At 41.3% G+C, this 26,575-nt stretch overlaps 1 protein-coding gene across 1 annotated transcript; it reads left to right on the top strand.

Annotated features, from left to right (window-relative positions):
* Window positions 1-26,575, top strand: LOC311060531 (MAGUK p55 subfamily member 3-like). The gene is made up of 19 exons (XM_084078764.1): window positions 1-159; window positions 8,327-8,464; window positions 10,312-10,430; window positions 11,526-11,603; window positions 11,812-11,892; window positions 14,809-14,946; window positions 15,069-15,150; window positions 15,930-16,015; window positions 16,138-16,212; window positions 17,027-17,223; window positions 18,131-18,195; window positions 19,248-19,265; window positions 19,930-19,971; window positions 21,526-21,684; window positions 22,162-22,242; window positions 22,962-23,055; window positions 23,401-23,509; window positions 24,756-24,875; window positions 25,693-26,575. The coding sequence occupies exons 2-19, from the start codon at window positions 8,428-8,430 to the stop codon at window positions 25,870-25,872; spliced, it is 1,761 nt and encodes a 586-aa protein (XP_083934890.1). The 5' UTR covers window positions 1-159; window positions 8,327-8,427; the 3' UTR covers window positions 25,873-26,575.

Below are 26,575 nucleotides of genomic sequence, written 5' to 3'. Positions count from 1 at the left end.
AGAGGGGGAGAGAGAGAAGAAAGAAAGACAACGAGACGCAGCTATAGCAGGGAGTCGCCACCAGAGGCGCCAGGAGCAGCAGCAGCAGGTCCACAGGGACGCACAGACTGCCTGGCTGCCAGCAGAACAGCACCAGCACACAGGAGCGTGGTGAAGAAGGTAAGGATGGATGCTCTGGTTGTGTTTTGTTGTTGTTGATTCATGATAAATAAACCCTGCACCCTGTGTCAGACAGTCAGTCAGCAGGGGAGAGAGGTGTGTGTGTGTGTGTGTGTGTGTGTGTGTGTGTGTGTGTGTGTGTGTGTGTGTGTGTGTTGTGCGCGCGCGCGCCTGCGTGCGTGCGTGCGTGTGTGAGAGAGGGAGAGAGTCAACAGAGGAATCTCCTGAATGATGCCAGATGAAAAGACAGAATGCACATCAATGTTTATTTTCCTTCATGTATATGGCTTGCATATGATTTTTTTTCTCATGGCATTTTGGCTTGTGTGCTTTAAATGTTACATGAGCTTATATGATGTGCATCATGCATGCACCTGCCAGTACTACTGCTGTATGCAGCAAATGCCAGTTCAGATGCTTGATCATGTAAGTAATAGATGTACAGTGTTTTGATTAACACATGTAACTCCAGTCGTGGCATTCAACAAGTGCAGGCGAAGGAATGTGAGTTAAATTAAAATTTCGAATCATGCGAATTGGATCGTGTGTGTCACTTAAAATCAAATTGTCTTTAGTTTCTAACACGATTAATATGAATGAGCAGGTCTGTGACACTCTCAGAATCCTCTGTGACCTCCCACAGTGAGAGGTGGCCTGTATGAGGCTGGTCGGTGGTCATGCTTAAGTGCAGAGCAGCTACAGAGCCTTGTTTTATGGAGGTGACACCATGAAGCGCACTGGAGGCTGAAGGTGGCTTTATAGCTTTGGCTGTTTTATTGGATGGCAGGACTGATGGAGGAGATCGTATGCAGCAAAGGACCCGCGTGGATCAAAGACCCAAGGCAGAAGCTGAAACCTACAGTACACTGTAAAATTATGAGTGTTCCTTTAACTCTGAGAGTATATAAATGGAACCAGCTGGACCCAGATTGAAGATTTGGGGTCCAGGGAGAGTTTCAAGTGTCAACATTTACCCGAGTTAAATCAATCTGGGAACCCATTCATTTCATAAAAACAAGAACTTGTCCTTTAAAAAAACAACTCTTGAGAGATTTAGGTTTAGATTAATGCCAGCTTTTGGGTTAGATTTTGTAGGATTCCCCATCACACCTGCTATCGTATGCTTCCTTTTTCCTCATCACCCTGCAATGTGTTTTGTGACAAATCATCACAATTCACAAACAATTACGGTGAGAAAATTGTGGTGACTTCTTAGAAATGATGCACAACTGAGTTTGATTTAGAGCAGGGGTCTTCAACAGGGGGTCCGGGACCCCTAGGGGGTCCTCAGAGCTAATATAGGGGTCCGCCAAATCTTTCTGTGATAGGATATTTTTTTTTTTTACATTAACCACTTTAACATTAGCCAAAAATAGCAGATCTACAAGCTCAAAACGCCTTGCGCTGCGAGGCGTTGAGAGCCTGTAGATCGGCTATTTTTGGCAAAGAGGCTATATGTAGGTGTAGAGGGAGAAAAGAGCAGACTAAAGTAAAACATCTGAAAAAACAATTTTATACAATATAGAGTAGGGGGTCCCTGCTTCATCTCTCTCTCAACTAGGGGGTCCTTGGCCTGAAAACGTTGAGGACCCCTGATTTAGAGCGATGGAGCTAAAGCTGCTTCGGACCGATCCATTCACACTTATCCAAGCTCACGAGGAACCTACCAGTGTCTGCTCAATCTTTAGTTATGGCTGATAAGGTTGTCTACTCCACAAACCATCTGGGCAGTTAGCCAGCTATAATAGTCTGGAGGAGGCGCTGCTGTATTCTAGAAGCATCATAGTTGGCCACTAAAATACAGATTTGGCAGATGATTTATGACGATGTGCCAGATGGCGTGGTCCCCTGTGGTCACGAGCCAGAATGAATCTGTTAACGTCACAAATGGAGTGTAGTCTCCGCTCTCCACACAGCCTGCTGCTTCTGAGGACCATGGTACAGGTGTTTTGAGGTAATGTTCCTCTAAGCCTAATTTATGCTCCGTAGTGCTCTTAGCCGGAAAATAAGTTATTTTTGGCAAGTGACACCGCCGTGCTATCGAGTATAAATTAAGCTTAAGCCTCTTATACGCTGTCTGGCTTCTGACTTTTATGGTTTCTTTTTCATTTCTTTTCGCTTTCCATCACTGCATTTCTTTCATCCCTTTAGCCCACATGAAATCTATAATGAAATCCTACAAGTTAGGCTGCATCATAGTTAAAGTTCTGTTTGAATACATGGTTCTGCAGAATTGACATTTTTGTCTTTGAGATAGCATTTTGGTATGTTGAGATAAACTGAATTTTGGAAAGAGGAGCCTGGAATAGAGTGTAATTAAATCACTAATACCTAATCTTCCTGGAGAGCCAGTCCTCTGCCGGTCTCCAGTTCTACCATTTGCATTCGCATATTCACACTATTATGAAGAGTTCAAAGTAAAAACATTATACACATGAATTGTTATTGATGTTTCCATAGATTATCTGAAGACGTTTGTAGGGTACATGCTTGGCATGAAAACTGCCATATCCACACATTTTTAGTACAGGTCAGACCAGACATGTGGGTGGCACTGTGGGTGGTAGATGGTATCACAGTTAATATCACGCTCCAGCACACACACACACACACACACACACACACACACACAGACACGCACGGACACAGTGGCAAAGTCGCATGCATACAGGTTAGTGGACAGATGGCAATGGCTGTGTGTGCACATGACCTTCCTCTTGTCTCTCTTTCCCCTGGGCTTGGTGTGGCAGAGAACGAGGCTGACAAAAGCAAAACAGGTGTTGTGTTGTTGCCTATATATCGGATCACACTGGCATTCTGTCAGTATGATCAAACACGGCATGACTTACTGCGTTGCACAATTTGCCTTTGTGATGCATCAACATGACAGAATATGACAAACAAGAAACAATCCACAATTGCCAACAGTCCATCTTGAGGAACGTTATTAGAGCACCTAGTCGCCTACGACTTTCTTTTGTTTATTTTTACTGGGGAAACTCAGAGCATATTTCCATTGAATACAAGGGGGTGGGGTTCCTCACAATTAGGACTTTATTTCTCAGTGTTTTCCTCCAGATGCCTATGTCACATGTTTGAGGGGAAAATAGTCTATTCACAATTGTGTGAAAATTAGATAAGAAAAAGAAAAAAAATGTGTGTTTGTTTGGGGGGGGGGGTGGATCTTTGAGATCCTGAACTAAAGAAAACTGCCAGAAAAAATGAGAGGTGCGAAAGGGTAAAAACTGCCAATATCTGTGTGAATGGAGTGGACCAGTCCTTAGCCTCCTTTCCATCATTGGTGCGTTGTATTCTGATCTATTCTAGACAGTCTAGTAATCTAATCCAGCATTGTGTTAATTGAAATCCTCAGCGATGCGCGGCGGTCCATAAGCCAGTGTGGTCTTTGGATCACGGAGACCAGATGACGCCGTGAGCATTCTCATATCCTTCACCATATGGTCAGTGTAAATCCAGGGTGTTCAGATGACAGCTTCACTGACGAGAGAGAGAGAGACCACTCTAAGCTTTTCTCAGCCATGTGTAATTAGAGATGGAGAGTGTTGGAGGCAGGAGACGAGAGAGAGAGAGAGAGAGAGAGAGCAAGGGGTTCATGAACACGGGTCAAGCGGCCAGCCAGGCAGGACCGCTAAATGTAAACATGGAGGGACAGAGAGAGGATAGGAGAGAGAATGAAGCAAACAGCTAACAACGTTGTTGTTTCTTCACCTATAATAAACAGCAATGTTATTGGCTGACCCAAATTGTGTCAGTAGAGCATGACAAGGAAGGAGGGAAACAGAAAAGAGAGAGTCGATGAAATTCTGTTAATTACTTAGCAAGATGTCTCACTGAGTTAATTATCCCACCCATAATGTGCTGTAGCATGCTAATGACAATAGTCTAATCTGTTTATACATATCCTATGGGCCCTTTCTTGCCCCTTATGCCTAAACCTTTGGGCATTTTTTACTATTTAGAAAAACATTTTAGAATAGTGAAAATAGCTGATCTACATCGACATGTTGTGAGCTTGTAGATCAGCTATTTGAACTATTATAAAATGTTTGTATGAATAGTAATACAAAAAAAGAAGCCAATTTTAGGCATTAGGGGTAAGGCAAGATGGGGCCCATGTTTCTTTCACATTGTGCATCCGTCCAAATTCCGGAGTGCAAAATCTGTGACTTTCCATCGTAATGATACTGTGCCACCCCATACATGTCGTGATGATGACATACACACTGTGGTTTGATTCTCGAGGAAGCATTTGATTCAGTTTATTTAGCATGAAAATAAACGTGCAATGTTAGCACAGTGTGACAGTTATTTTGGGTCAAAGTTATGTTATCGTTGTGTTATTCAGCACATATCGGAGCAGGCTAGATGTGTTTTTGTTTGAGTTGTTGCTGTGGGAGGCATCAAGGCAATGTGTGCCATCAATCAGCATTCTGAAGCACAGACGGATGGATCATAACTTGGCCATGGCTGCAACCTGGGCCACACACCAGCACAGCCATGTGCTTCAATATTTTATACTGGTTGTCAAGGTATCAACATGATGAGTCGACTTGCCGTTTTGGAGGTTGCCATTAAATACGAGCCAAAATGAAAAACATGTTTTTCACACTTTTAGAGCATATCTGTGGTTAAAAGACTAAACAATTGATGCCAAAGAAATATATATATATATTTTAAATATCAAACATCCAATCTTAATTACTTCCTGTCAAACAAAAACGTAACGGACTAACTAAAATATCAAAATGTTTGACCAAACACCTCAATATCAATATTTATATATTTTTTTCTTTTTGATTATTTTTTTTTTTATTTAAGAAAAATTGCAAAAATAGCAATGTACAAGCTCACGCATAACCTTTGACTGTACTACCTGTACTGTTAACTCATTCACTGCCTCTGACGTAATTGACGTAATTAACCAATACTGCCACTAACGTAAAAAACGTGTTTTTTTTTTTTAAATTTGACCCAAAGACCAAGGAGATATGATTTTTCGAAGATCTAGACTCCCATCCACTTCCTTGTTAACTTAAAACTTAAAAAATCTGTATCTCGGCTCCTGAGTACTTTTTTTTTTCAATGAAAAATCTCTGGCAGTGGGCAAACGCGGAAAGCAATAATTGTGCCAGTGAATGAGTTACCAATTGTGTTAATAAAGTATTCAATCAATCAAAAACAAGCTTGTGAGCTTGTAGATCACTATAGAAAGTGTAAAATAAGGTTTACGTGATTCAAAACCAAGAAAGGACAGCACTAATATGATATATTACTATATCCCAAATCTCTGACAATGTATTTCACCGTATTGATATATCGATATACTGCCCATCCCTTCCTAAATATGCCATATGAGTCCTCAACACAAGGTCATCATCACTGGTGGTCAGAAAAAGTCCGTTTTACATCTGTGCTGCAACTATTCATGTATAATGTATTCCAGGCTTTTATCCACATGAACCTGCAGTGAGTAGTAGAGTCTCAGTGTACAGTTTGTCCAGACACATGGACACACACTCTGGCTCTGAGTGTGTGACGTTTTAGATAAAACAGATGTAACCACTGTAACCACCAGGCCTCTCTCTGCCATCCTAACGTATGGCTTTAGTGTGTATGGAGAAGATGAAGTGAAAGGTATCGTCCTATCCCACAGATTAAACATGAACGTCCTCGATGGGTTTATGTCGTGCGCTTACGTTTGTGTCTCTAGGTATAGTTGATATTAATCTGCCAGGGAAAGGATGACTGTTGGATGACAGATCTGATTGCTCAGTCGCCACGGACACAAGGAGGAGATTTGCTACTGGTGGTGACCCGTTGCTATCAGCTGCTAAGCTCTTAAATCTGTTGATATTAGATAATGGGGTGGATACACTGTGTTAGAGTGTTTGTGTACAATACAATACAGTGCAGTGCCTACCTTCACATAAAGTTTACAGTCTCCATCTCCAGCTTACACACGCACGCACGCAGGCACACACGCATGCAACTGGTAAGTCATTACTCTCCTGTAGTTATGCATGTGGTCGTGCTCCAAATGGCATATTGCCCCTCCACCCACACAGACAGCTGTTCCCAGAGCAGCTGCAACAACAGGTATATGCACAGCAGGTCACAAAAAATACAGCATATGATCCAAAAGTGTAGCTTCTAGATTATTCTATTAATTGAAAAAGTAATTGATGCAATAATCTGTCAGTAAATAATCGATCGTTGCAGTCCTACTATAGTGAACAGGGAACGCTTAAATAGCCTTGACGCTTTGAAATGTACTGTGTGGACTAAATAATACTGCATATCTGTGTCCTGACAGTGATCATGTGGTACTTGTAATTGATTTAGATTTGGATCTCTTATCTCCAGGGGGTAATCTTCCATTAGTTTAAAACAAAACATATTAAGAGAGAGAGATTAGAGTGAAGGGAAATTAATAACAATTATCTGCCCTTGTGCACTTATTTCCTTTTTTCTTTTTTGTATGATTTTTTCTCTTTCATTGTTTTAAAGTCAGGTGTCACGTGTTCATATATACTGGTCATAAATCTGATTTGCTGTTCAGTATAAATTATTTGTTTTTGTATTGATAATCAATCAAGACCACAATATAAATTTTCATTTCTGTGCACATTGTCATTAGAAAGTCTGGTCTTCATCAATATGTTATTTACTGTGTAGATGATCATTGTGTACGCTTTTACATTATATTGATTTTATATTGAAGGCGGCAACACATTTGTCCTTAGTATTCAATATCCTGACCCGTATGACAAGACTATGAATGAAAGAAAATCCAATACAGTCAATCACTCTCATCTCTAATCCATGGCTTCTTCTTCTTCTTTTCCTTTCGGCTGTTCCCTTCAGGGGTCGCCACAGCGAATCATCTGCCTCCATCTCACCCTGTCCTCTGTCTCCTCTTCTCTCACTCCAACTAACTTCATGTCCTCTTTCACTCCATCCATACATCTCCTCTTTGGTCTTCCTCTAGGCCTCCTGCTTGGCAGTTCCAACCTCAGCATCCTTCTACTGATATACTCATTATCCCTCCTCTGCACATTAACCACAGTCTGGCCTCTCTGGATTTATCTCCAAAACATCTTAACATGCGCTGTCCCTCAGGCTCTGATGTACTCGTTCCTGATCCTATCCATCCTCCTTGTTACTCCCAGAGAGAACTTCAACCTTTTAGTCTCTGCTACCTCCAGCTCTGCTTCCTGTCTTTTCCTCAGTGCGACTGTCTCTAAAGTAAACCACACAATACAGCTGGTCTCTCCACCGTCTTGTACACCTTTCCTTTCATTCTTTCTGATACATCCATGGCTATTAACCACTATATACTTCGTCGTATGACGCATAGTGAGAATCGCCAATCTACAAGCTCGAAACGCATTGGATCGTGACACATTGTGAGCTTGTAGATCTGCTATTTTGGAAAAGTTATACACCTATGTCCAAAATAGGGACGCCAAGGTTATGGTTCATGTAATATAACAGTGTCAACAAACGTTCAGGGGTAGGCTCCTATTGGACAGAATGGTCAGGATTATCAGTCCCCACATTTTCAGCTTCTCGACACAAAACAATCTTTTTTTTAGATTAAAATCTGTGTCTCTTGCTTCAGCTGTGAGAGAAACCATTACCTATCTTTAATTATGTTGAGAGACTTCAGCAGTGTAAAGGCCTTGTTTCTGCTATCTGTCGTATGGCGGTGTCGCGCCGAAAATAGCTGATCCACAAGCTCACAACACGTCGCATCCGCGCCGTGTTGTGAGCTTGTGGATCAGCTATTTTTGCTGCACAGCACCGTCGTGTGAGGCTTAATGAGGCAGATTCATCACTGCCACTGGCTGGTTGACCAGTGACCTCTGAAATTGTAGATCCAGCTTTAAGTTGTTTAAATGAGGAATGATATCGTCTCTGTCGGTTGAAGATCTGCACTTTTTTTTTTGTACTATTTTAGAATGAAAATCGTATTAAAATATTGACCATTTATGAAGGTTTATCCCAAATAGGGACACCAGGGCTATTGAGGTTAAACAGCTATTGTAATATACACATGGGATGCATAGTAAGTGCTACCAGATTGTTTTAGAATTGCGTTATCAATATATAATTTCCTGTTCACTGTTTGTGTGTTTTTTCACAGCCTTGTCATAACCGAGGACAGGAGCAGCGGGAGGAGAGGAGTTGTCATCTTTGTCCCCCACCCCCATGTTCCTCCCATCTGGTCCCTTCAGCTCACTGTAAATGATTGAAGCCATGCCCATACTGTCTGCAAGCACAGGTAAAGTCAAATACCATGTCCAATCCAACGTTTGTTTAGCCTCTCTGCATTATAAATATGGGTGTATATACATGATTCATGTATTACAACAACAATCATGCATAATTGAGATGTTTCTAGACTGTGTGTATGATTAGTAATGAGTGTTTACAGTGGGCAGGAGATGTATATATGGCACCATCGAGGGAATGCTGCTTCCGTATGAGCTCCCGCTTTCAATTCTGTTGTTTTCTTCTGGCCATGTTGATATCTGACCTATTTTTCTGTTTCTTTGGTTTTGTATTTCTTTCCACATTTCTTGAAACTGCAAGTGAGTTGTGTGTTGAGTGTCGAGAAATGTGATGTCTCTCCGGGACTCAAACTAGTGAAAATAGCTGATCTACAAGCTCACAATGCACATTGTGAGCATTGTGTTCACAATTATATTTTTTATGAAATTCTTTGAAAAATAATATTATTTATTAAAAATAAAATAAATAAATAATAATATAAAATTCTTTGTAGGACTCAAGGGTAAAGGGATATTTACTCAGTCGCAACCCATAAAAATGGGTCTGCGACCCACAAATGGGTCCTGACCCAAGCATGCATTGTGAGTTTCTTAGTTGGCTTGGCCACCACGAGCCTTCAGAACAGCTTCATTACACCTTGTCTTAAACTGTATACTGTCTCTGGTACTCTACTGGAGGGATTGAACATGCACCATTCTAACAAAAGATATTCCTTCATTTGGTGTTTTGATGATGGTAGTGAAGAGCGCTGTCTAGCGCACGTCTAACGTGTTTCTCAACATTTTTCATATCAAGGACAGCCAAATGTATATGTATTTTTTGGGCCGCAGACCCCCATCTGAAAATATTTGTGTCAGGGATCCCCAGAAGAGAAGAATTATTTAAAAAAAAATCTAATTCAAAGTGAAGGATGACTCATCTCGCTTTTTTTCCACATCTGTACACCATTGCCTAAGATTTTTCAGCAATGAACTCTCAAATATACATCTGTCTTTGTAATGAGGGGTTTATATGCAATGCACTCTCTGGTTTGATCTCCCTTCCCACTTGCCCCCCCCCCCCCCCCATTCTTCCTCCCCCTCTTCTTACTATGGAAATAACGTTGCGATGGGAACAATGTACGAAAGTGAATTTCATCCACTTTTTTACCTTGTAAACCTGTGATACAATACAATAAACCTGATTCTGATTCTGCCTGCAACCCTACTATAACATCCCTCTCTATTTAGTTGTTGATGGACTGTTCTTGCTGACACAGTCTGATCACGTCCCGCTTTGACATCCTCAGTCAACCAAGGAAGAGTTGCTCTTCTGTTTGTCCTTATCATACTAATGCACAAGCGTCACGATCATTGAATGTGTGCTTTTGACCACAATTTCTATTTACTGATGTCTTTCCCACAGATCGAAATGCAGATGTCACTTTAGTCATTACTCCTATTGAACCAGTTGAGCAGTCTTTGTGACTGAAGGCTGAAGCTCCTGCCATCCACGCCCCAATAATGAACCGGCATTCATATTCATTTAGATAATTTTCCTCTTGACAAGTTGATCCAAAAATCGAAGTCAACCAGGCCTGCTTAGCATTTTCATGCATGATAGGGCGACCACAGCTGAATGGGTAGAAAGGCCACCTGGGAAATGGAAGGTCCCAGGTTCGATTCCCGGTGCCGGGACAAATACATATCATTTTGCCGCGCTATGAGCTTGTATATCTGCTGTTTTTTCCCTTTTTTCTCTCTCGTAAACCTTTTTTTTAGATGTGTTGCAGCACTTGAGATTTGTTTTAAATGTAAAGTGCAATATAAATAAAATGTATTATTATTATTATCGTAGGTCTTCATGAGACTCTGGCTCTGCTCACCTCTCAGCTGCACCCTGATGCTAACCACAAAGAGGACCTGGTCTTCCTCAAGGATGTCTTCAGTGAGAAGAGCCTCGGTTATCTCATGAAGGTACAAGCGTCTATTTATTATATTGTCTGTCGGGCAGAAACATCTGTTTCATCTCCATGTTTCAACTTTTTATGTTTGTCTTATTTGTCGTATTGAAAATAGAAGATCTATTTAGATCCGGTCAATGGAATTTTTCTATTGACAAGAACTGTAGAGGGCGCAGCGGAGTAACTAAAAAATGTTTTCTTTCCGGTGAAAAAAATGACATTTTGGCCAAAAGTGTTTTTTTTTTTTACTACAGACGAGAGGCTATGCAGCCTGTGGTGCGAGCGCAAAGGCTCGAAAGTCCCATAGCCTTAAGGGGAACTCCTTCAAGGTTATGAATCAGAGCTAGGGTGTCTGGGACATACCACTAGGTTTAAATAGGCTATGAGACATTTTGACTGCTCCACTCCTTGTACTCTCTGTTCAAAGATGACTTTTAGATGTTTGTCATTACAGACACAAACCTTAAGAAGATGTATACATAATAAAAGAAATGACACCCAGTGTGAAGTGGGCGGTGTCTTGCTAGCTAATCACAAATTTAACAGTGGTCATCACAGTGATGGAAGTGATTCACTTAAAAAAAAACATAAATGTGTTTTTTTAAGTGTGCGTGCGTATTTATAGGGCTATGCACATGTGTCATGTGTTTCTAGCCAATCACAGGCCTGAATAGAGTCATGGTGGCCAATCACGGTGCAGGGTTAGGGGGGTACACTGGTGGCCAATCACAGCGCAGGGTTGGGGGGGTGCAATTTGGATCTATGTCCAAACCTCACATATAGGGGTAGTTGCACCGCACAAAAATCACAACCCATTGTCCTCAACATATGGTGCTTAATTAAAAATGTATGTGCAATGTCTATGCTTTCATGTACAATATATGGCTTGCATATGATATGAATATATATTTTCCTCATGACATTTTGTGTGTGTGTGTGTGTGTGTGTGTGTGTGTGTGTGTGTGTGTGTGTGTGTGTGTGTGTGTGTGTGTGTGTGTGTGTGTGTGTGTGTGTGTGTGTGTGTGTGTGTGTGTGTGTGTGTGTGTGTGTGTGTGTGTGTGTGTGTGTGTGCGCGCGCGCGGCGCATGGTGTTTCTGTTGGATCACAGATCCATGAGAAGCTAAAGCAGTATGAGAAGCAGAGTCCCACACCGGTTCTACACAGCGCCTCCTGCCTAGTGGAAGATGTAAGTGCATGAATGTAACAACATGAATATAAATAAAACATTCCAATTTATTTTTATGGAATTTGAGACGCGTTGATTGACATCGACGCAAACATAATTTTACTGAATTATTTTACTATTTTAGAAAAGTAGAACTTCATTAGAAAATGTGTTATGCTTATTGTATACACATGTACCATTTGTGTGATGCTGATGCTCCAACCACCAGCTGGCAGAGGAGCTCCAGAGTGGACCAATGGAAGACGATGAGAGAGAACTGCTGCTGCTGCTGAGTACACCTCACCTCAAGGTACTGCTCAGTGCGGACACACATTAACACCAATGTGATGAAAAGAAAATGATCCTCCAAGTCAATGGTTCTCGAGCTTTTTGGGCGTCAACACCCCCTCTCCCTGATTTCTGAATTAGTTTTGCTTAGAAAACCATAACTAGCATAATGATGCTATGAATGAATGCTAACTCACCTTTTGAAAAACATAACATTACAAATTAGAAATGGAGTGAAAGAGCAATTAGTGCCTCCTAAGCATATTTAATTTCAACTTTGGCCAAAAACATTTCAGTAAGCCCAGTTTTTCGAAAATAAAACGGCATAATGGTGAATAAGTATTGCTTGCTATTCAGCAACAGTTGTGCTAATCAAGTGTTAAATGTTATTTGGTCGAACACTTTACAGATCAGGAGGTTCACACAACGTTTGTAATGGTTTAATCATTAAACATAAACCGTAAACGAAAATGTTCCACTTTCTCTCATGTACCCCCTGTAGTACCTATGCATACCCTAGGGGTACACGTACCCCATTTAAGAAACACTGTAGGTCATTATAATGAGAAACATTTTCAAAATAATGAGTTAATAAATGTACTCATTTTGAGATATTAAGTCATTGTTTTTGAGAAAGTATCTGCAAATATCTAATTATTTTGAGAACGTTTCTCATATTTGCAAAAGCAGTAAAGTTGCAAGGCACCAACCTGCTCATTTTGGGCCAGTTACGGGTTAAGTGTCTTGCTCAAGGACACTTCGACACTAACCCAGGGGTAGCCGGGGATCGAACCGGGAACACTCCGATTCCCAAGCAGCCGCTCCACCTCCTGAGCCACTGACACCCCTATTATGACTTTTATTTGATCTTTTACTTTTCATCACAAATGTCAGTCAATCAAAATGCATCACATTGCTGGCTTCCATAGTTCAGCACACACATGAAAGTGAAAGCTGCACACTCTCAAACACCGCACGCACGCACGCACGCACACACGTATAGCACACTAACCAAATGTCACTATTCACGCACAAATGCATAATGACCAATGCCACTTCCCATGGCTTTATAATCAGACACTGCCACTCCGTTCCGGTCGTTTGATCTCTTGAAAATCAGTGCTTCTCCCTTTTCTAAGCCGGTGGGTTTTCCCTCCCTCTTTTAAGACGATCATCCATTACATAACACCAGCCAGCCGTGGTGCTGGGCTGTGTGTAAAGCCTCCACGGTCTGTCAGGGTGCAGACATTCCTCCCTAGTCCCTAATCATAGTTATCAAGTGATTATGCTCAGTTTAATGGTTTCTGGGCCTGACGGGTGGGAAGTGGATGCCAGTTTGTGACACTTACACAGTAATTTCCTAATTAGGAATGCTCGTTTGTGAAAGTAGCCCCGGAGAATGTGTTCTTTCTCTTCACTTTCCTTCAGCTATTTCTCTCTTTTGTCCTTAGGATGGATACTTTATGTCGGGTTGCTCGGTCCATCCACCCAACACTTTGGTCCCAAACAATATACTCTCAAAAAATACTGGCTGGATTGCTGTATTATTGTCTATACACTTTCATGAAGCCCAGATGAACCTTACTGATCTTGGTGACCCCACGGCCTTTCCTCTAAGTGCCACCATCAGACTAAAATTTCCATTCGCACACATTTTACAGCCAAATAACATATCGATTTCCAAATATCCGGTTTTACATTAAACTGGACTGTTAGTATGTGATTCCGTATCATGGTCAGTATCAGGGTCAGTATCATGTCAGTATCATGTCTGTATCATGGTCAGTGTCATGTCAGTATCATGGTCAGTATCATGTCTGTATCATGGTCAGTATCATGTCAGTATCATGGTCAGTATCATGGTCAGTATCATGTCAGTATCTTGGTCAGTATCATGTCAGTATCATGTCAGTATCATGGTCAGTATCATGTCAGTATCATGTCAGTATCATGTCTGTATCATGGTCAGTATCATGTCAGTATCATGTCAGTATCATGGTCAGTATTATCATGCCAGTATCATAGTCTGTATCATGCTACTTTCATAACTACTGTCTGGATTGCTGTAGAATTTGCTGTTCACCTTTATGCTCCCCAGACAATATTTTTGGTGACCTTATGGCATTTCCTCTAGTCAAGTACCACCTGTAGGGCACAATTTCCAGTTGCACACATGATATCTGCAGATTGCCATGAAACCTTTGATTTATTCAGCATTTTTATTTTAAACAATACAAAAACGGTACACAAAATATCGGAGGGAAACGTGCCAGTTGGAGGCAATAGAATTACAATTGACATGATTGCATCATAAATCCCAAAATTGGCATGCTTATATAGAATTACAATTGACATGATTGCATTATAATAAAAGCAAATTGGCAACATAGTTGAAATACATGATTATACCTGATTACCAATGACATGATTTCTGGTAATAATAATTAGCCAACATATATGATTATACAGGGTGTGCCAACCTTAGGCCAAACCTTCCAACTTGCTGAGTGCATTCATGTTCCCTGGATGAACCCTGGCTATTTGAGTGACCCCATGAGCTGTCCTCTTGCTAGTGCCATCCTCAGGCCTTAATACCCACTTTTCACACGAGATATGTCCGAATCTAGATGGCATATCCCGGGATGATCCCTGCTGATTTTGGTAATCCCACGGCTTTTCCTCTAGCATCACAAACACATTTCTTTGTATCTGTGGATGTGCTGACTGAGTTGTGTCTGTTCCCGTGCACATTTGTTGTATTGTATCATTTCTAAAATGTAGCGGAGTGAAAGTCATCAGCTTGCAAAAAAACTAAAACAACAAACAAATACAAAAAAAGTACAGTTCTAAAGTAAATGTACTTAGTTAGTGTCCACCACTGGTATCAACAATTTTTCTTTGCATATATTATATGTGTGCGTATCTTTGTCCCCTTCAGGCAGTGCTGTCAGCTCATGACACGGTAGCCCAGAAGAACTTTGACCCCGTCCTGCCGCCACTGCCTGATGACCTAGATGATGATCTGGAGGAGGAGTCAGTGAAGATAGTCCGCCTGGTCAAGAACAAGGAGCCTTTGGTGAGACCCGAGAATATTAATTCACTGCCACACTGTTAGGGACAATCTGGATGAGCAAATGTGTGTGTGTGTGTGCTGAACGGGGCTGAACTGGTTTACTGGTTTGTTTTTTTATCTTCCAGGGGGCAACAATCCGAAGAGACGAGGTAACAGGTGCTGTGATTGTGGCCAGAATCATGAGGGGAGGGGCCGCTGACCGCAGTGGTGAGAGCAAAATTATGGCACACATTTGCATGCATGTTAATTTTGTTGTTATTGCTTTGTATAAAAGAACATATGAAAATGATTCCAAATAACATTCTGAGCTACATAATTAATATTTGACAAAAGGCCTACAGTAGTTTAATCAAAGTCACGTCATAAATGACACAATACGTTTGTATGTGTGCGACTGCGACCTTACACCAGAGGTGAATTCATCTCTGCTCTTAGAGGCTGGATTCATTTCATTCTATGAAAGTGTAAACACTAGATTTGAGAAGGTGTGCTTCCTGCTACCCAACAGGACTTGTTATCAATTACTGATGAAGTGATAGGAGAGATGACGCTGTGGCCTCCGCTAAAATGGAAGTAGTTCACCACAACTGTCAACAGAGATGAAATCTTTGAGATTAGTGCCACGGGATTGCAACTTGTGAGATTACAAATCTAATGAGGCTTGTTCGAGCACGTTGCCATGGCAATAATATCCCCTTTAATGGTGATGGAAAAAATATTTCTGTTTAGCTCATATCTGGGGCTTATGTTTGGAAAAGACATTCTGTGCTCTGGATAATGTGCTTTTTGCACTGTGTGTGTGTGTGTGTGTGTGTGTGTGTGTGTGTGTGTGTGTGTGTGTGTGTGTGTGTGTGTGTGTGTGTGTGTGTGTGTGTGTGTGTGTGTGTGTGTGTGTGTGTGTGTGTGTGTGTGTGTGTGTGTGTGTGTGTGTGTGTGTGTGTGTGTGTGTGTGTGTGTGTGTGTGTGTGTGTGTGTGTGTGTTCCAGGCCTGGTCCACGTCGGGGATGAACTTCGAGAGGTCAATGGAAATCTGATAATACACAAAAGACCCGATGAAATCAGTCAGATTCTGGTAAAGGCAGCATATAAATTGGTTAATTTGCATTGTAATATCAATCCTTTTTTCAATGCAATTATTCACTGATGGCCAGCTGATGACAGATGATGATATCTCTGTCTATTTCTTTTTACCAGTCCCAAGCCCAAGGCTCCATCACCCTCAAAATCATCCCAGCCATCATGGAGGAAGACAAACTAAAAGAAAGCTGGGTAACCACATTTCAATTCAAAGATAGCCAATCTACATGCTCACAATGCATTGCGATGCAGCGTGAGAGCGGCTATTTTCACATGTAGAGTACAGTAGTCCTGATGTCAAGTGTTGTTTCCCAATGAAAAACCCATAGATTTTAATCACATCATATAAGAATTGTGTACCAAAAATAAATTGGCATTTTACTTATATGGCTACAAAGCATCAACAATTACTGAAAAAGTACTAATTTATCCAAAGAGTAAGAAAATAAAAGGCCTCCTGCAAACGACTACATCTCCCATTACACATGCAGCCGCCTCATGGCGCCACCAGCACACATAATCAGCATCACGTGCGTTGTCAGTTCTCAGTTGTTTCATCAAACAAACTAAATAATACGCGTGACGTGCTTCAGTGGAAACAGTGATGTAGTTTTCCAACGATACTTCCGGATTCGCTGCCAAATTAGTAGAATTTTCTCCAAACACAGACTATGTCTAATATAATGAAATATAGATGATACAGAGCCACCTTCCTGACACAATGCCAAAACTCTTTTTTTGTTTTGGAACAGTTATATTATGTGATTTTAAAAAAAAGTCACTATAGGGCTTAAGTGGTTAATGGCTCATTCACATGCCATTGTAGAAATGCAGCCAATAAATCAGAATCTGTAACCATATAATTCTGCTCTCGCACAAATTAACCTTGGATCTAGGTTCTTACAGATGTCTTGTACCAACTGATGATCTCCTATGACTAACAGCAGCTATTTGATCCTTATGTTTTTAGCTATAGCTGAGTAATTCTCTTCACATACCCCTCCAGGTTTACCTGCGGGCTTTGTTTGACTACACGCCATTCGAGGACAAGGCCACGCCCTGTCAGGAGGCAGGACTTCCTTTCAAGAGGGGAGACGTCTTGCAGGTCGTGAGCCACGATGATGCCACATGGTGGCAGGCCAAGAGAGTGGGCGACTCCAACCTGCGCGCTGCTCTCATCCCTTCCACACAGTTCCAAGAGAGGTTAGAAAAGATCTACTCTGCCTTTCACTTATAGAACTACATCTAGTGTAACAAGTTAATCGTCTGTGGCACACGGATGGCTGGATTATGCCCAAATATGGACATGCCTGTGGTTATTTTTAAATTGTGCTTTATAAATAATATATAATAATACATTCGAGTGAGAGGGGAGGGGGAGGGAGTGAGAGAAGGTAAGAAAGCCTATTTCACCCACGCAATTACCCAGCCAATGCTGGGTACCGAAACCTGAACACACTGATCATCATCCTACTATCCTACTATCCTACTATCCTACTATCCTACTATCCTACTATAATTCTAGTAACCTCTGTGCGTTTGTAGTGGTGGTGGTGGTGAAGCTACCCGGTTCTCCTCACTGGCTGGACCAATTGCTCTGAGTGAAGCTACCCGGTTCTCCTCACTGGCTGGACCAATTGCTCTGATTTTGCACACAGCCATTGACCATTACCATCTGAACACAACTGTGAAGCCCGTTTTTCAATTTCATCAAATCTCAGCTTCTTATTAGCGTTTTTGTGTCAAACACTGTCGCCATGGTTACGGGGCTGCCCAGCTATGGGACGAACTGCCTCCCGGGTTGCCAGATCATGTGCGCATATCCCCCCACGGCTGCGCTGCGCCGACCGGGTATGGTCTAGTTGTAATAACACCGGTAAGGCAGGGCGAGCATTTTCAGTCAATAATGTTCAGGAATCATTTTCATTTCTGAGTTTGAGTGTTGTTCACATTTATGGAACTGTTTCGTTAAACTTCAGCCTTCCAAGTGGACAGTGCCGTAATATTGGCCATGAGGATGGCATCCCAAAAGCTCCCGGCTTCTGATGAAAAATAAATAATAATAATGTTGTCTTGTCTTTATGCTTTCATTCCTTTTATTTTTCCACAGGCGCCTGAGGTACAGAATGAAAATGGGGACTTTCCCAGCCCCTGCATCTCCAAAAACACCCACATGTAAGCTGTTTTCATCCTAGTAATTCACACTAACATTAGCAGTATTTTGGGTTATACCAAAATACCAATTATACCGTACTCCATAATGCATAGGTATGGATGTTCACAAAGCTGTTTACACATACCCCCAGCATGAGAAGAAGAGATCAGGAAATGTGAAATTAATCCCTCAAATTTTATAATCTGCCATTTCGCCTGGTACTTATGACTACTGTAATTTTAAGGTAAACAAATAGTGAGATAAACAATTCACCAGAACTTGACATGACTTGAGATAAATGATCAATAGTACAGATTTTCTCTAGGATGTGAGGTTATATCTGGCTGGTTGGTCGGTCAGTTGGTTGAGTTTAGTTGAAGGGGGGAGATTGACTGGATTATTTGGCTTGTAAACCTGGTGGTCTCTCCATAGAAGAAGGCGTCTGGGGGGAGTTTAGCTCGGCATGAATGAGCGTTATTTTTCGTTTCATAATTCCATATTGTTATAGCCAAACCAACTGTTCCCTTGTTAATATCCGTGTAGCTCAACTGACCTCTTGCTATTCAATACTGTAATCTGACCGTGCAGACATTTGTGGATTGTGCATAGCTGCCTGATGACATCATCATTATATACTTAATTGAATAAACTATACGTTTAGAATAATTGCCAGAAAATCACAGTGCCTTCTGCTTCTGTCAATGTTTTGTAGCAGTTGGAGGTAAGGGTCATTCTGATTTTTAGGCCCGCGGTTTGCATGTACACTTTTGTATTTCCATGAGTTAAACTCTTATTTTGAATTTTAATGTTTTCTCTCATCTATCTTACTATCATAGCATACACCAAAGTTATTGTATATATTTTTTACATTACATTTTGTAATTGCTGTAATGATTTATAGTGCTTAATTCTCCAGCTCTGGGGTATAGAGCTGTTGAATGAATACACTACTGTAGACGAAACGATGCATTAAATGCATGTGGTTTTGTTTTTAACATGATGACTCACTACTGCAGCATAATGTTTGTCATACTCTGCTGTTCTTCATTACCTCCTTCACTGCTAACCTCAGATGATCGGACAGAGAGAGGTAGGTGGTCCTGAAGGTCTCAGCACACAGGTTGTGCTTTGATGGTTTAGAAAGTGAAACTCTGTTAACCACATTAGCCCTGGTGTCCTGATTTTTGACATATCAGTTATTAGGAGAAATCTTTCAAAACTTTTACAATATTTTCTTTTTTTGACAATTTCAAGACTTTTCAAAAGTTTTCAAAAATGGCCGATCTACGAGCTAACAACACGTCACATCATAACACGTTGTAAGCTTTGTGAATCAGCTATTTTCTAACAGCCAAATTATAAAATAGGGCTTGAGTGGTTAAACCCCTTTCTGCTCTTTCTCTCTCTCCCACTCTCTCGCTCTCTCTATCTCTCTCTCTACACACACACACACACACACACACACACACACACACACACACACACACACACACACACACACACACACACACACACACACACACACACACACATACACAAACACACACTGACTACACACACACAACATTCCCATTGTTAATGCTCCCTTGACTTGCCTTCATATGCACTCCACTCCCCACACGTCACTTGCCTGTTCCATTCATTCTATCCTGCCCTCCTCCTCAGACCCTTGACTGACAGACCTCACTATGCATCCCTCCCTCCCTCCCTGCACCTCTTACCCTGTCTCTCTCTCCCTGCTTGCCTCCCTACAGAAGACTGTGACAGTGAGGGCTCCCTGAGTGGACAGGACATAGGTGAGGAGGCATGATGCAACGGCATTGTAGAACCATCGCCGGCCCAGCCACAGCTTAGCTCACCTCTACTGTACATCATGCCAACAATTCTACCGTGTGTATTATCGCTGCCGGGCAGAAACCTGGTGTCTAGATAGATGGCTAGACAGATGGACAGACCTTTTATAAAAATTCAATTCAGCTGTCATAGCAAGCAGCACAATTTGGATGAAACAAAAATACATGTAAGGGTAGAGAGAAGTTGTAGCACTAGCAACGAAATGAGCAACAATATAATATAAAAGACAGTATAATATCTCCACATTTCATCTTTTTATGTTATATTATTATTTTCCCAACTATTGGAAATAAATCCCCAAAATAGGGATGCCAGGTTGGAGTTGGCTAAGTCTTTGTTGGTTTTGTTGATATTTAACCAATGACAAATACTAAGAATAGCTTGTGATTAAATAATAACTCCATTGGATCCATTGGAACTCAGGTTATTTTTCCATTTCCTGACAATCAAGGTTTTTGCCCAACAGTGACGATAAGCAATACCTTGCTAAGTGGCTTAAGATTTTTTATTTGGTGAATTGTGGGCAATTGCTTCGGGCAGACTCATCTCAGCGGTTTTGTTTTATCCAAGTAGTGTTTTGTGTGGATTCAGTTTTGGACAGTAGGCCTTCTTGGTGTCAGTTGTCGGTCCTTTGAATCAACATGTCGCTTTCAATATCACTATAAAACCAATCTTTAAGTGTGGTTTTAAAGCCTGAATCAATGCAAGAGCAGCTACAGTATTTGCCTGTACCCCCTATTCTATTCAAAGGGCAATGCTGTGGATTCTGGGAGTTTCCTGTGACATCCCTTTGCATTTTAACGTTAAAATTTGAAACGTCAGTTGAATCAAAACTAAAAGGTATTATGTGCTATGGATGTGGTTTGTAGCCCTTTCAGTTTTGGTAATAAATTACAGTGTGCTTGCTTGTTGGTGTGCTCTTTTTCAAAATAGTGTAACCCTTGAATTTCACTGCGCTACTGTTCCTCATAGCAGCTCATTTACCTTTTGCTGTGCTTCACAAGTGATCTTATCTTCATGCGACATGCTTTGTTTTCGGGCAAAGCGTTTCTTGCATTGCCGACGCAGCAATTTAACGCATGGCTACCAAGCTTACCTGCTTCTATTTGCTGGGATTTATTGAATTTACATTGGGCTGTTTGAATAAATGGTCTAATGCTAGTTGTAGTTTCTCCTAAGAGTAAGGCGGCCCGTGTCTCCTGTGCTTTCTCATGGGATTTTTACGCAGGTACCCTTACTGACTTCTATTGGTGTCATTCAGTGTGTTTGTGTTTTTTCTCGTGGCTTTATTGTCTGGCAGGAGTTTTCTTTTAGGATTTATTCAAATTAGTGTGTGCTCGAAAGTGTTTCCATTTATTTTGCTGACTTTTGAAATAAGTTGTTTTACTTTGGGGGTTCAAAGTGGCACATCAGACTTCTAGTAGGGTTGTCCAGAGGGTTTTATTCTGTCCATCTCACCTGTCTGTCTGTCTCTGTCTGTCTGTCTTGGATCATAGCTGGCCTGCGCAGAAGTTTCCGTCTCAAAAAAGACCGCCAGGGTTCACCAGGAGAACCTGGCACTCCAGTCGCCACACAGACAGACTTCATGATCTATGAGGAAGTAACACGATATCAGCCAAGTCCGAATGACAGGCCCCGCCTCATAGTGTTGATAGGTTGGTCCAGCTTTGCTCATTACTTTTACTGACAAAATGTATGTCAAATGTTGGTTCTATGATGCATACCGTAACTTAACCACTTTCAACCTGGTGTCCCAATTTTGGGTGTGTCATTATTGGAGTGCATTTTCAAACAGTTCCAAAAATGTCTAAAATATCCTAAATGAATTAGGATGCTGGCATCTCCCTTAGGGATAGGTTAAGAAGCTCAGTAGTCTGGGAGAGACTCAGAGTAGAGCCACTGCTCCTTTACGTGGAAAGATGTTTTTCTTATGTGCTTGCGCTATTCATCATTCAACAAAGTACATAGGACGTAAGTGGTTAACTGTATTAATATTTAAGATTATATGTTTTATTATGCTTATTTGTACTACCTGGTTACAAAATGCACTTCAGTCCAATACCATGTGCTGCCTCTCATTACATGAGTTGTGTGCGTGCATGTGCGTGTGTGTGTGTGTGTGTTTTTAATAGGCTCCCTAGGCGCCAGGCTCAATGAACTCAAACAGAAGGTGATCGCTGAGAACCCTCGACGATATGGAGTGGCTGTTCCTCGTGAGTCATGTCATTTCAAGCTATTCTGCCTTGCTCTTTTAAAACAGCTCTCCATTGTGCTGTGAGCATACTGGTGTCACATAGCAGAGCTATTGGGTACATCTACGGTGTGATTGCTTTGAAGCCGACATTCCTTAATGTCGGCACCATAATTAAAGACTGTACATATCTGGATCTGGCTGGGGGGGGGTTTATTAGCCAATGAGATTGTATGATCTCAAGCTCTTTGATTCAGAGCTTGTTTTGGGTACCAGTTCAGGAGCCATGAGCTAATATAAATGTATGAGCCCTCTCATACGTACATAAACCAGCATGAACACACTAGAAACAGCACAGCAATATGCAGGCATATGTTGTTATTTGATTTTCTAAATAGGAAAATTGTTTATTTTTCATTTTTAGAATGGCACATAGCACTGTTCAAATGACCTAAAAATGAGTTAACGACTTAACTTAGTTAAGTGATCATGGCCCACACTTACACATGGATCAAAAGTGCTTCCTGGAAATATTGCTGTTTATGAGAAGGATGGATCAAAATGCACACCCAGGTTTATTTTTATTTTCTTTCGTTTTTTACAACAGTACCTACTCAGCAGGCATTATGCATTTGTGCACAAGAACAATGTACAGGCAATCATTCAACACATCCATGTAGAAACATTACATTGCGTAATTTGTTTCTCCTTAATTATTCCTTTCCATGTTTTGACCCACAGATACCACTCGGCCCAGGAAGAGTCACGAGAGAGAAGGAGTAGAGTATCACTTCATTACTAAAGCAGCCTTTGATGCAGACATCCACAGTAACAAGTGAGTCCTCAAATTGGATACGACAGGGATATTTAACCACATAAACCCCAACTCCCTAGTCTGTGCATGTCCTAATAGGCAAACATTCTGCGAAAATAGGCGAACATTCAGCAAAACAGGCAAACAGTCCGCAAAAATAGCAGATCTACAAGCTCACAACACTGAGCTTGTAAAATGTCTATTTTTGCTATTTGTCTCATATTTCTAATCTATATTTTTCAAATTTGAGGAGAGATGGAGTACATGGACTGTTATCAGTCCTTTTGTGGATATTAAGAGCTTGAAATAATCTGAAAAGTTAAAACATTTTACCTTCTCTGATTGGTGATTTCTTGTTTTCTGTAGATTCATTGAGTATGGGGAATATAAGGAAAACCTGTACGGCACCAGTCTGGATTCCATCCGCAGTGTTTTAGATCGAAACAAGGTGTGTCTGGTGGACGTGCAGCCAGAGGTGAGTTTCATGTAACACACCCACATTTATACGCTGTAAATTGTTGTTGTCAGGTGGAAACCTTGCATGTCCAAAACAGTTCCTTTTTCATCATTTTAAAATAGCGAAAATATCAAATCTACAACTCACAACGCATAGCATCGCGATGCATTGTGTGCTTGTAGATCTGCTATTTTCACTCCTTTTGTGTGACACTCTTGATGTAAAGTAGGGCATTCATTTACGAAAAAACATACGTGAAACGTAACGTGAAATATGGAGATACAAGGTTTCTGCCGGACAGCAACAAAATCATATTATCATAGTTGCCAAGTTCAGCTCAAAGGAAGCTAGCTTAGGCAGTTTCATCTTAAAGGGGAACTAAACCAAGACACTGCTACCATGCAAAGTAAAAGTAACATCAAGCTAAACATCAAGTGTGCCAAAGTCAGGCTAGCCTGACTTTGGCACACTTCGATGTAAGCATAGTAAACAACACAACTGCAGCTAATAAAACCTGTATTAGATTGACTTTAGGTGTGCCAATGTGCTAGTTTATTAGTATTATCACAAGTAAGACGCGCGAACGCTGGAAGCGAACGCAGTTCTATATTTCAGCCACACTGTAGTAGTGAACTCTGGCGCACTCTGGCGGCTGCACACAGGTAGTGCAGCTGCTATATTTCAGTCACAGAGTTTTGAGTCACATGGGGGCGCGAGCCAATGAGAGCGTGAGTCACATGGGGGCGCGGCTGCACACATACTGCACACAGACAGACAGACAGAGACACAAGCCGAGCCGAGTTACATAGTAGGCTCCACTTTTTCCGCGTTCGCAAATACTAATTTAGTATTGACAATACAAATAAACTAATAGTCAACTGGATTTTGGGTCATATTGGCAGTGCACACCTGACTCTAAAACCGCCATTATTCAAATCATTAGCTGCAGCTGTCTTGCTTACATGATGAACCAAAGTTAGCCTAGGCCATTATAATGATTTTAACCTGCCAAATAGGTGTTTTTTTTCCATAAACTTTAAACTCGTATTGTGTACAACAGATATGATATAACTCCATTTCTAAGAGAGGGATTATTAACGACTTTCACTCTGGCATCCCTATTTTGGGCATGTCATTATAACCTTACATTTTCCAATAGTGAAAATAGCCCATGTACAAGCTCAAGCTGTCGCGATGTGACGCATTGTGGGCTGTTTGATATGCTATTTTTGCCATAATCATGGCTATTTTCTCCTCTAAACAGGCGTTAAAAACACTACGTACTGCTGAGTTCAAACCATACGTTATCTTTGTGAAGCCTCGGTTCCAGGAAAGCCATTGCAGAAAGGCCGGTTCGTCCTCTTCACTTAGTTCTTCCATCACGGTAAGTTAGAACAGGGGTATTATGCTATGGTTTTATTTAGTCACATGTTCTTGTTAATACTTTTCATTGGTTAAATATTTATAAAAATCAACAGGCAGACATAACCGCTTTAAACTTTAAAACGCTTTAAAGCATGTCATTCTCTAAATCTTTGCAAAAATAGTTCTACATATTTCAGGCATCGTGAGCTTGTAGAACTTTTGCGTAACACTGTCTCATACAACGGAGTATAAAATAGGCCATAAAAAGGATATAGTTATACAAGGTTTCTGCCCGACAGTGACGGCTTGTTCTGGGAACTGCCCATAAGTCTGACGGCCCATTAGTCCAACTACATGGCTTCCGCGTGCGGTTAGGGTTAGGGTTAGGGTTTGGTATAGGGTTAGTAACCGTCGGAATAATGAGCCGTTGGCATATTGACGCGGAACCCTTGTTCTATGACATCACTGGTCCTCCTAATTAAGAATACATAAACCTGTACTAGGATTTGATCATCAATGTCCGCACTAGTTTTCTATTCTACTTTCAAGTTATTAGTTTACATTACAGCAGCAACTACTAGAGTGAATGACATGTATCTGAAACCCATTAAAACCAGGAAAGGATCAGTGTCATTTTAGATTTTACCATCAGATATTCAAAAATAGTAGATCTATAAGCTCACAGCGCGTCACTTCATGCCGCACTGCGAGCTTGTACATCTGCTATTTTTGAACATTTTTTTAAATCTTGAAAGTGTGAGAACTACTGATTCAGAAGGCATAGCCTTTTGGAACAGTATTCCAATTTCAATATGACTACATGCTTGTTTCTACAGGGGGAGGACTTCCAGGAGATGAGACAGTCAGCGGAGCAGATGGACGAGCGCTACGGCCACTGGGTGGACCGCATCCTGGTCAAGGAGGACCCAGTCAGTGCCTTAGCTGAACTCCAGGCCATGCTGGAGAGAGTGGAAGCCGGGCCCCAGTGGGTGCCCGTCTCTTGGGTCAGGACCTAGATTCATGAGGAACTTGAGCTGGACTGGTTCAAGGCCCAGCTAGTAGGACCGCTGTGGGGCCTTGTGATGGACAAAGAGGTGAAGTGTTGAGGTTCCTGTCAGGAACCTCACAGAGGATTTGGACCATCTAGTGTTCACTGCCATACTACTACACCCATTCCCTGAATGAACGTCTGTGTGATGTTTGGACTAGTGGAGGTTAGTACCACAAAGCAGTGGTTCTCCCCAGGAGCTAAATTTGTTATAACATCAAGAACAGTTTAAACACTTTTAACCCTATATCTATTTTCAAAACAAATCTCGAAACATTTTAACACAAATCTTGTATTGGGCTTCCTGGCACAAAATCTTTTCAGATAGGGGTCCGGAGAATAATTCACATTAATTTGAGAACCACTGCCATAAAGGAACACTTGAGCTGGACTTCTGAGTAAATCGTTTTTGTCCATTTCAGTTTAGAGTAAGGATACATACACATTGTAAATGCTACAGTAAATGTATCTAAACCGTTAACAGTCGTATCCGGCAATGTAACCAGTCTGAAAGGGCATGTAATACCTGCATGCAGGCCAAAGCTAAAAAAGGGCTTTACTGAAAGAAATTCTGTCGCCTATTTGAAAATGTATATCTAGTATAATATAATACTGGAACATCAGTGTGTGCTGTGTCAAAGTAAGAATATGAACATTTCACATGATAGATC

This window comes from Gymnoscopelus microlampas, assembly GCF_963454915.1.
Source record: "Gymnoscopelus microlampas genome assembly, chromosome: 14".
NCBI classification, from domain to species: Eukaryota; Metazoa; Chordata; class Actinopteri; order Myctophiformes; family Myctophidae; genus Gymnoscopelus; species Gymnoscopelus microlampas.
This window is presented reverse-complemented; position numbering and strand designations above follow the sequence as displayed.

Coding starts and splice junctions, on each gene's coding strand:
- LOC311060531 (XM_084078764.1), top strand. CDS start 8,428: ATGATTGAAGCCATGCCCATACTGTCTGCAAGCACAG. Junction 10,431..11,525: donor GCCTCGGTTATCTCATGAAG/GTACAAGCGTCT, acceptor GTTGGATCACAG/ATCCATGAGAAGCTAAAGCA. Junction 16,213..17,026: donor ACAAACTAAAAGAAAGCTGG/GTAACCACATTT, acceptor ATACCCCTCCAG/GTTTACCTGCGGGCTTTGTT.